The following is a 12828-nucleotide window of genomic DNA, read 5'->3' as shown; positions in this document are numbered from 1 at the left end:
ATATTGTATTATTTACTTATACATATTATGCTCGTAGTAATAATACGCCTCTGTGATCGGTCGATCTGAAATTGTATACGGTTTACAATAAGTCTATTTTCTGTGTAATAATAAAACGTTGCTTAAAGTCTCGTAATTGAATTTCTCCATAATTACAATTTGTAATATATTTGCATAATTAAAATACATCTTTAACGAGTTCGGTGATTGCCATGTTGCTTGCGCATTTATAATGTTCACTCGTTTGATGATCCGATAGAGGTACGGCGGCGACACGCAAGGATTACAAATAACAGTATAGCTATATAGATATACGTAATATAATGTGGTATCCCACTGCATCGTGTTTGATGTTGTCTGACGTTTTGACGTTTATGACGCGTTGTCAACTCCGATAATGGCCGTCGAACCATATCACACGGTCGGCCGAAAGGTCGCACGTTGTTTAGTAGGATGGCCAGGATGCCCCGCTAACCATCAACACTAAATTATGGAACTAAATTAAAATTAAAGCAAATATTAGAAGACTATGTCACCTAATACATACATAGTGATAATATTTATTTATAACTACTATTATTATAACAATATTATAGTTGACTCGGAAATAATTGTAACATCTAAAAATAAATATTTAATAAACAAAATCAAATTTGTTCAGCCGTAGATGTGGTCAAGTACTCAACTGTGTACAGTGTACACTAATTATTTCGAAATGTAATTAATGTACTTTTAACTTATAAGATAAAACAACAGCTGATACTCGCGTTCAAAGTAATTCGAGAAATCTACTTTTTTTCCGTATATACCTACGTATTACCTCAGACGGCTCGAACGGATATCCTAATATCTACCTACCTAATTTTACGTTTCATAATCAATCTAAATACTTTGTACAAGAATATTATAATTATTTTCTGAAAGCAACATTTTAATATTTAATTTATGTTTATTTTTAATAGAAAATACCACTTTTTCAATCATTAAAATAAACGTTTGATTAAAATATTAATATATTATTTAATTTTTCACTTAATTGTTCATTGCAATTGAAATAATTATAATAATAACAACCACAACAACAATAATATATATAATATATATATATATATATATATATATATCAGTATTGTGTTCACGTACCTTTATATGCGTAAATAATTAGATTAAATATAACTTGATAAATCAATGAAAAATTAACGGGATTTTGATTGATTGGAATTTGGATTTCCGCCTTTTTTCTCAGCTTAAAACTGGCATAGTGGTGTTACCGAATACCTAAATAATTTATTGCTGTCGCTGCATTATTACTTTTGACGTTATTTATATTAATATATGAGTATGTAATGAATACATCGCGTATAGATATACATAATACTAAGAATTATTTACAATTCACGTTGTTCATTCATGTACAACACACAATATAATTGTGTCAAGTTTAATAAATATTACGTTTTTATTAAAGTGATAACGTAATTTCATAAAAATGGTTAAACAAGTAAATAATATGTATGTAATCCAATTTGTATATTGTATAGCTCAATGAAAATTGAAATGCTAGATTTTATACATTGAACATTTAAATAAAAAAAAATACAATCAATCTATAAGCGTAGAAAATAATTTATTCTACAAAATATTGTCGTATAGACTTGAAATACAATATATTATTATGTATTTTAATAAATAAATAAATAAATAAATATAAATTTATATTTATATAATATATATACATAAATATAATTATATTATAAATTAATTAATAAATAGTGAAAAAATCTTAACACTTAATCAGCCATTGAGTACGGTTGAACTCCATTTCTGAAAAACATAATAAAAAATGATGATGAAAAAAAGTTTACAACATTTTCATTTTACGATTGTATTCCGATTTTATATTATAGCGTTTTACAGGTAATTTTTTTTATTACACCTTAGTCCTTACAAGGTGTTAACGGTTTCCTAGTAAATAATAAAGCAATCATTTATTTCAGAGGGTATATATAATATTGGTACGTCCTTTTTAAAACTGTATGGATTTTATCCTCACGCATTTTATTATTATTATTGTAACCGTAAAAAAATCTGGAAGTCAACGACACGTTTTTGAGTTTAACGTCAATACCCAAAACGCTGTAAAATATAAAATCCAACAAAAACGTGTTTAAACAGTACCCCTATTATGTAAACTATTCGCATGCACTAGGGTTGCGCGAGGAGAAAAAATAGAAAAAAAAATAATTTGGTACAACGCAAACCGACAATATAATGTTATTATTATGTCTTGTATGATATTATGGATAGACGACAAAAAATGGATAATGATTAATGGTATGGACAGTGATGTGTTATCTTGAACGAACTACTGTGACGAAAACTTTTACCGCAATCTTCGGTTTTTAAATGAAAATTAAAGCATAGTACAGCTATTGTAAATAGTTAATAGATTTTACACTGATGTGACTGATGGTAAGCATAATAATTATTATGCGCTCTACGAACGTTTAACGAACAATAATTATCGTAAGAGGGTGACTATACGTGATTGACGATTGTACAGTCACTAATTCACTTTAATATAATATACTTCCGGGCAGCCGATACTTATTATTTTATATACTATTAAAATTTACTTGTATTCCGGAAGTCGCGTGTGCGCCGTAAACATGATTTCAAGACGGTCATAGGGGTTATAATTTAATGTCTATATACATCATACGCTATATAGAATTATTTTGTCGAAGAACATTAGTTACTTCAAAAACTATCCCCTTTGTTAAAAACAGATTTTTTGTACATTTTAAGGCTATTTCAAAACAAGGTTTTTGAAAAGTAATTATATTTTCACAATTTTTTTATCGTTATTATTTTTTTATTGCTTTAATTTTTTGAATAATAACATAAATTGCGTACAATTTTTACTAATATTATTTTTTACGACCCTCTGTCACGTCTCTCACTTCTGCTTTACCACGATTTAACTAATAATATCGTTGTATAAATTAATTCTTGTTAAATATAATTTTACTACCAATTACATAAATAATACTACAAATACTACTACTACTACTACAACAACAACAACAACAACTACTATTACTTCTACTACTACTACTACTACTACTACTACTACTACTACTATTACCACTACTACTACTACTACTATTACTAGTAATAATAATAATAATAATACTAAATACGTACCTACATAAACTTTGATATAATGATATATTTTCTATTCTATGATTGTGTTATTGTTACAGTATTGTGTTAAGTGGGCGGAAAATCGAGATTATGCAGTACACTTACAATGGTGTAATCAGAGGATTTAATAATTTTATGTTTAAAATTCAACTAAATACGTCATATATTCTAGTAATTAATCCTTTATAAATGGTCTAGGGCCTAGGCCATTGCATTTTTTGCGCTCTCTATAATAATATTATAACACAGTATTAGTGTAAACCTCCAATTATTATAAGAGGTCTGAGATCCTATATTTTAAGGGATGGTTAAAAAATGTTTGATAAGACTACCAATAGTCTTGACGTAGTGTTGTTGTATTATTCGATGGTTTATTGGTTAGATTCGATCAGTCTATTCTACCTATAGTACAACTCCCCAGAAACATTTCATGGTGCTTTTATCAAACATGATAATATAACACGATAAATAAGATTATTATATAAGTCGTATTATTTTGTGTAATTAGTTTATTGATCCATTGAAGATGTCATGTAACACAAGAATTTAATTTTTTGTCGCTTTTTCCGAATTGTGTCGCTAATTTCTACTAACCAGTATTTTTTCAACGGTGTTTGATATATTATATTATAGTACCAATTGAAAAATAATATTATTCACAACTGGTGAATTAGTCCATAGACAGGTATAGTACATTTATAAAGATATTGTACTTTGAATAAAATAGCTCAGAAGTATGTTAATAGGTTTCTACGAATTAAATTAATGTAAAGTATATACAATAATATTAAAATGGTGTTTACTGTCTAAAAATAATTATTTGGAAATCATTATACTCAAGAATTCTGCGAAGAAGAATATGTGTACTGATAATTCAGTAGATACATATTCAGTAGGTACATATTATAAAACCACCCTAAACCAGAGTGGATTTGGCGAGCGCATTACTATAGTTGCATTAGTAGTTAGTAGGTAATATAATATTGTACATAATATTATTGAGTAAAACATCTACTTACGGATACCTCCCAATACCCAATAGTAGACATTTTTGCAGAAATGAGGACATTTTCATTACTTTTCAATATAAAAGCCTCCAAATAGTGAACTCGCCGAATGGCAGACACATTTTTAATATTAATTTAAAAATAATGACAAAACTCGTTCAAAAACCGATTTTCCACACTAAATTGAATTGTATTTATTTATATTCCTTTTTTTTTTTTTTTAAATGTGTATTGTTGAAATATAAAAATTATTATATCATTAAGAGATTTAATAATAATACTATAATTTGATTTACCCTACTATATATTTTTTTCTATTATATATTTATCCTTTATGAGTTTCAAAAATTTACCTCTTCTGAATAGCGGACGAAATTTTTGTGACTAAGAGTGTCCGCTATTCAAATGTTTTATTGTTGAAATAAAATTAATAATATCGTATTCTATTGCGTTCAAAAGATAATAAATTTTAAATCATGTAAAGATATATATTGTCGGTGTGTAGTCAAAACATAGCCAATCACGTAACCAGAGGAGGACGTTTCGGTAGATATATTTTGTCTTACGAAAATTGTATTTTCATGAGGAATTATTCTACCGAGTCAAAGTAATTTTTGTCTTTTGATAGCATTTTAAATCATTTTTATCATGACGTGACGTTTAAAATATGGAGATTAAATTATTTTACTCAGTGATTGTTTGGGGGCCTGACATTTTACACTTATATAAATTATAACAATATAAAATATAATTATCAAAGTACCGTCGCAAACATGACGGGTGGTCGAACAACACACCTACTATGGTTTAGAGGCCGCGGTTTTTTGCGGGACCGGTTGCAACATGGACTTCGTGGCGAACGCCAGTTTCTGCGATACGAGGTGGGCGATCATGTTGGACCGTTTCCACATGTACTCCCTAGTCTTGTCGTGGTCGTCCGGGCTGTTAATCTGCAGCTAAAACCGTTAAGCATTAACGTTCGGCAAAAACATCTCGTTTGGGTCCCTAACAGAGCGATAATATGGACAAAGCACGCGCCCGTCAACCATGCACCGCATGCACGTGTTATGCCCACTAGTTGCTCCCTCGATTACGGTTTTGTTGTTGTGATTTTTATCATTATCGTTATTAATGAGGCGACGAAAAATAGCTTAAAATACGCGCACATATATTTTGGGCACGAAAATCGACGCAGCATCTGCACCAATAATATTACCATGACGCGTGCCCGATAAGTTAAGGATGGTATTTTTAATTAAAATATATTTGTGTGCGCAAAGACCTTCGATTATACGATTGCACGGAGATTTTATTTTTATGAGGCGGGTGACGTAAAGTAATTAAATATTTGATTTGTTTTTGGGGAAAAATAAGGTAAATGTACATGCGCTCAGATTATATATACATATATAAAAAAAAAATAACAGTTATAATCTTTAATGATTATTTCCAATATTAGATTTAGATATCATGAAATATAATTGTTCATTCGATTTTGACGGGTTTTAGAATTTGAACGAATAGAAGGAGTAATATAACATGCGTATCGTTAAATGTTAAAATAAGTACGTTATTGTTTCTAATATGTGTATGTATTTACTGTTTCCATGGTTTACGTGTAAAAATGAAGATACGACGGTCATTTTGAAAAACAATTTTTCAGCGTTAACCGCAGCAGTGATTCAGCGTTGCATAGTGCATAAGTAAATATCACCACGGTTTCTTTATAATATTATGACCGCGTGATATCGTAGTACATTATAATATGTATGAAATAAAATAATAAAATCCGTATTTTCTTAGACACGCGCGCAAAAAACTTCAACAGCCACATCCCATCCCGCCAAGTAACAACTAATATTAATTATAGATATGATATCTAGCCCGTCACCGCAATTAAATATTAAATATTTATAACACAATATTAATGAACATAGATGACATTAATAGTGTTATATTATATTAATAATATTATTATTATTATTAGTTTTGTCGGAAAATATTGTCGTGTACTTGTTTTGGCTGGTGGACGCGGATGGAGTGCAACGTAGCAGCTCCGCCGGTAAGCACTCGCATGTTAAGTCGGCCTACCAGTTCGCCAGTGGTGGCGGTCGCCGATCTCAGCTCTTTTTTGGCACCTCGTCCGAACTATGAAAACACAATACAAATCGAATTAATAAACTACGAAGATATTTTATCACGATACAATATTAATACATAGGTATTATAATGCAAGTTGTTTATTGATTGGAAAATCAGTGACCTTAGTTCACGATGTATTGAAATTATTTTAACAAATTTAACACAATATACATGATTCAATGACTTCTCTTTTATCACAACTGTCATAAAAATAGTCAAAAATTCTTAAAAAGGGATACCGACTTTTCAATCAATTGACAAACTGTACATTATAAAAATTGTTTAGATTATTTTATGTATAGCTGCAAGACTATGTATTATTATAATATATATTATTGAATAGTTTATTGAGTGTACAATATATAACTATATAATATATCATTCAAACATTATAATATTTAGAGCTTGGAACACTTGGAACACACATAATTTACGTAGGCGACTACTCATTTCGAGTAATTTTAAAAAGAAATAAGTTTTTCTTCCATTTGTTACTACTACCTTAAATGCTATTTTCTGATTTATAGCTCTAAGTACTGGTACTTTATACTTTTAAACTTTAAAAATAACAAAGCATATTTTGTGGAAAAAACGAGTACATATTTATTTGTCAACTTCACGAGAATTCAAAACGTTAAAACAACTTATCAAAAATGTATACATTGCAAGTCACGATATTTTTAGCGACATTGTTCTCCAACTGTTCACCAAGTTTAAAATATCATATCTATTGGCTAATATACAAGATATCGAACGTATCTAAGTTTATAATAACACAGTTTTGGCGCATTAATAAGAGTTTAAAAAGCACTGTAACTTTGAAAACTAATCTAATGCTACAACAATAGACACAATTTGAAGAAAGTTGCTAATTTGCTGTAAAATTCACGATCTAAAAATTAGCTGAAAAATACTTAGGCTAACCTAATCTGTATGAGCTTTACAGCTTATACAGTATATAATGCTATGTAACTATGTAGAATCATGTAATATATAGTATAACGCGTAAGTATAATTTAAACAGCTATACTACAATACTATATACCATTAAATATTACATTTTTGATAAGTAAAAATGTATACTATATAGACAGTATTAAACAAAATAAATTTATTTTATTATATTTTGTATAGTCACCATTATACTCAAATTGTAGTTAATATTATGTAACAAATGAGTCGTGTACAGGGCGTTTTTATTAGATCCCTTCAAAGAGACAACAATATAAATAGCTAGTATAATATAATATCTAGTCGACATGTATTATTTAGTTATTATACTAAAATTTATGTAAATTTATCTCGGAGACGACGTCTGTAACAAAATTACTCTGTACGCGGAGCTAATAGAAATTTAACATCATAGAACGGTTTGTTATTTTGACGCACACAATATTATATTTTGTATAAAACATATTAAACTTATTAGGTACATATCCGTACAGCGACGTTGTATACACAATAATAAATATATTATGTATACAGTATTCACGAGTCCGGCGTGGCGAAGTCTAGAGAAATATAAAATATATGAATTTTTGATATTGCAGTAGCATTGTAAAACCTGTAACATAGCTCGTTAACGATAACATGCACTTCGGTTGTTGTTCGGTGACGGTGACGGTGGTGGTGGTGGTGGTGGCGCTAAGATTTATGATCTCAAAAATATCAGACCCGAAACGCTTTATCCGGCGTATCACCCGCAACGCAATTTACACCAAAGCCGACGCGCCGTAAAATTCCTACGTTTTTTTCCCCTTTAGATTTTATTATTTTTTTCACCCCCGAATAATTCAGTTCGTTTAGGTACACGTAGAACTTTTCAGTCGAACCCTATGTGCTGCCACATGTATTATAATATAATATGAGTAACACATTAAGTATAATGCTATAATGTAAAATAAAGTGTTTTATAATACCGAATTTCAAAAACTGGATATAGTTAAATATTGCGACACGCCGATTATCGCTTGTCAATAGGTATAAAAATTAATATCGTGGAGTTCAGATAATATACAAAATATGACGTAAGATATAATATCTATTAAAATTATGTCGAATTTTATTTACCATTAATTTTTTGTTTAACTTTGCTAAATATATTACCGGTTTAGACTACATTATATTACATTTTAAAAATGAAATACTACTTTCTAAAATGCTAACAAATTAATATAGGTTAAAATGTTTTATTTATAAATATTCTTTAAATATTTTGCTTCCCTTTTAAAAACTTTTTTTTTTACTTTGTTTTCTCTCTCTCTCTCTTTCTCTCTCTAAACAAAAAACAGCTTTTTAATATTTCAATATTTCACAATATCATCTTAAATGACATTTTATACAAACATTTTGTATGGAGTACAAAACTAAATAAAATTGGTTCTTAATTTCTTATCATTTCATTTTAAAAAGTAATAAGTTATAGTTTGGAGTAAATAAAAATATAATTTTTTTATTTGTGCAATATTTCAATATAATATATTACTAATATTACACTCGACTTATCTAACTAAAAACATAATAAATTGAGGATTTACAGAATGATTTATCATAAGTGAAAGATAACGATTGTTCCATAAGATTATAATATAAACAAAATATTATTTTGAGGTACCGTTAGATCACTGCTTCCTCTTCAAGTTAATCATGTGAACCTTCTTTTTCTTACCACGTGCAAAAATATATTTATTGTTTTACTTTGTAAATATCTTATTTAAATAAAAATAAATAAAGATTATAATATTTTAATTTAATTTAACTCGTATTGTTAGAATGGAAAATATTATGAGTTAAAATACATTTTTGTAAAAATGTTACCCTTTTTCTTGAGCATTTTATCGACATACGAACTTTGTATTCCTTGTTATTATACCAACCAATAGTATAAATTACTTTGAAAAATTTTTAAGAAATATATTTTGTCTACTCAAATCAAGAATACCGAATTAATAATTAATTAATATGGAATTATCGTTCAATTTCGAACAATTTTAGATAAATATCAAAACGGTCAATAGCAATCAATAATAAAGCACGCTCTATTTATTTTTATGGGGTTTTCAGTTATTTTCTTTTAAAAAAAAAACTACTTGAAACTCTACACTGCGGGCGCCTCGAAGTATTAAGTGTATCGAGACGTATATATTTTTATTTCAATTATACCCACACTAACATGTCACGTAATTAATTAATTTTTATTTTTTCATGCATAAATGGGAAGTGAGAACGTAGTCAACTATAACAGTGGTGCAGAATAACTACGATGAATTCTGACTTCATGTACGTAATGCTTATTCAATGTACATCACGCACGTGTTGCGGACACAGAGGACTGATAAATGAAAATTGATAATATTTTTATTGTTACAAAATTAAAAAAATATGCAAAACATGTTCGTAGCAGTCAGCACGCCTTCGATATGTATTTTCGGATACACTAGTATATTAATAAGTATTATTATTATTAAAATAATAGCGTGTAAAAGCATTAAATGTAACACAACTTTGGTACTTATGTAAATTTAAAATAATAAAATATTTTTTTTTAAATGACATTCGTAAATGAAAAAAATAAATATCAAAAAAGTGTTGAACAAAAGTAAAAAAATTAAATTTTAAAATACCGAACATGCGGCGTATTTCATAGAGTATAATACATTTTTTTTTTTAACTGTATGTAAATTTACTGAATACTAAACAAAAAAAACCTGTCAACGGAGGAAAAAGTAATCAAAATACGAGGGAAACGATTGACGCGTAATCGATATTTATTTTAAACATTAAAGTAGCCTATTCCGTCCCTACTTACCTTTAAAAATGGACTATATTTAAATAAAGTATTTTTATATACATACACACACACACACACATCACACACATTTATAGTCGTTTGAGTTTAAGACAATATGGTTGAACCGGAAAATTGGAAAAAATAAATAAAAATCGTAATTCGGTTGCTATTATATTATTTATACGATCAAAACGTGAAGTCGGTAACAATAAAGGCACTGATTATTGTTGCAGGTACAGTATCTACCTATATGCATATTATATATATATTACGTTAGTCTGAATATCATTATAAATTCTATGGATTATATACAGCATTATCATACTGCTGAAAATTCGCTAGTAAGCAAACATGAATCCGCAGTTATTAAAGATTTAACTACGTACCTAGGTATAATATTATACTTATACATAGTATATTATTTTCGTTGCTGCCAAGAGGACGACGCGCAGTGTATAAATAATATCAACGGTATAACTATGTTACAAGTCTTGGAGATAATTTTTTCTTTTTTTTCGGGGGGGGGGGGATGATAGGTATGAGAAATTTACCAATGGATCTTAAAAGTATTTTAAGGAAGATTTTGACGCCTTATTTTTTTGTAACTCTATTCAAATTATTTACCATCAATAAATCTATTTTAATATTACATGATGATAATATAAACACTGAATAGACAAGTCTGCGAAGCTTTGTAAAATGTGTACAAAATAATATATAAAATTAGTATCTACAATTCGTTTTATAAAATATTTAACTTTAAATGTTTCTAATGTATATAGATATGTATAGGTTGGTATAAACTAGTTAAAAAGTTAATTTTGTTTAAGCTTTTAAATTTTATATATGTACATAATAGTTTAATTAGATTAATTGTCCGTTGAAATTACTTAAATTTTTTAAATTTTAAATTAATTTAAATAAATAATAAATACATTGTACACACTTTAAATTAAAAACATGTTTCTACGAACCTATGACTTTGGTTAAAGTTATAATAAGTAAATAATTCTTGATTCAATAATTAAATAGTCTCGTAATAATTATAATTGCTTCTAAATCTTTAACCATTAGCGATGTATTTGCCTCCACTATATAAAGGTTAACGCCACCCTTGTCATTCTCTTTGTCACCAACCCCCATATTACTCATATCAGTAAAACCGTTTATAAAATAATAAATAGTCATGTATCCGGTAAACATTGCATAAAATTATTTATTAATTATTATAATAATAATTTACGGCGGAGATGTACCAGAAGTGATAGTAACAAAACTTACCTCTTTTTCGACTTTCAAAGTTAGAGGGCCAACCAAAAACTTGGTTTTTACTGTTGTGTGAGTGTTCATCACGTTAACGGTAACGTCTCCGTCCCGGCGCAGACTGCTCAGTCCGTACATGGTGGCTCTAGCTCTGGGCGGACCATGGGGCTTGGGAGTGGGCTAAAATCAGACAATAATAATAATATTACAAATAATCGATAACATTGTTTTTTCACACTATCTAATAAACAATAATATTATACATGAACAGCACATGATATTATAAACATTTAAGGGCGTGATTTCACTGTATTTGATATTTTTTTTTCTAGTGGTATAATTATGCGATGCTCGTTTCACATAAACAAACTGTTTCATTTTTTATCGAATAAATAACTAAATTATATTTTGCATTTTTAAGTTTTTAAAGGCATTTTATTTTTAATATGATTTAAACATAAAATCAAATGTAATAAATTTTGTTCCAAGATTAATGGAATATAACATATAACAATATAACATGAATTATACTAAATAGGTAATTAAAATAACTTAATTTTATAGAAGTACAATTAATGTTACAATATTTAGAGATTTTATACACTAGCTATTTATTTTTTAGATTTATAGTGAATTTTATGGATGTATTAGGTATTTAACATTTTTAGAACATGAATGTATTTTCTTAGTTTTCTTGGCCATACATTTCCCAGTCCAAATAATAAAATACAATAGTAACAATTTAATTTGTTGGGGTTGGGGGCGTGTAAATATCATAATATTAGTACTTATATGACAATAATAATATACCATATAATATGACGTATACCTAACCTAACCTATAAGCGGTGAAAAGATTGTTTCCTTCTTTACATGTTTGCGTATGCCTGCAATCTGCATATATGTATATACAACTCGTATTTTGTCATATAAAGTGGTAGTGTATATCAAACAATATAAACATTACAGTTGTCTATTATGTAATATTATAATATATAATAATAAATAGATTGATTTATTTTTCCTTTAATTTCACTATAATTTGTCTTAAAACGATTATTGAACATCTATACTTATTAAAGGGTTGTTTCGTAAATATCACGATTAAATTATTTTGTTTTACATTTAACACAATGCAGTATGTAGTAAATAAAACGTATTCAATGTATAAGCTATCTGAAAGGTAATTTTATAAACTTAAATATTACATCTATATGCGTTTACTTGTGCTATATACGTAAACACTTAATAATTTCTTATATTATAAACAAGTAGGTAATAAATAAAACAGTTTATGGTATGAATTTCTGAATACAAGTAAAAGTATTTTAAACGAGTATAAAAAGTGTTTGCATTTTTATTAGTGACTTACATAATAAAGTAGTAAGGAGGAAACTGCGCAGGGTTTTGTTTTAGGCT

General features: G+C 27.9%; 1 protein-coding gene across 1 annotated transcript in view; it reads right to left on the bottom strand.

The window, feature by feature from the left end:
* Positions 1-1734: 1734 nt before the first annotated feature.
* LOC112593295 (acidic repeat-containing protein-like) overlaps positions 1735-12828 on the bottom strand; it is a 34773-nt gene continuing 23679 nt past the window's right edge. Inside the window, 4 exon segments of the mRNA XM_025337668.1 lie at positions 1735-1824; positions 5016-5170; positions 6228-6362; positions 11428-11589. Coding sequence (XP_025193453.1) covers position 1824; positions 5016-5170; positions 6228-6362; positions 11428-11589 — 453 coding nt within the window. The 3' untranslated portion in view covers positions 1735-1823.

This window comes from Melanaphis sacchari, unplaced genomic scaffold, assembly GCF_002803265.2.
Source record: "Melanaphis sacchari strain LSU unplaced genomic scaffold, SCAv2.0 Contig1_pilon_pilon, whole genome shotgun sequence".
In the NCBI taxonomy this organism is placed as follows: Eukaryota; Metazoa; Arthropoda; class Insecta; order Hemiptera; family Aphididae; genus Melanaphis; species Melanaphis sacchari.
Note: the sequence above shows the minus strand (reverse complement) of the source record. Positions and strands in the feature narration are given on the sequence as shown.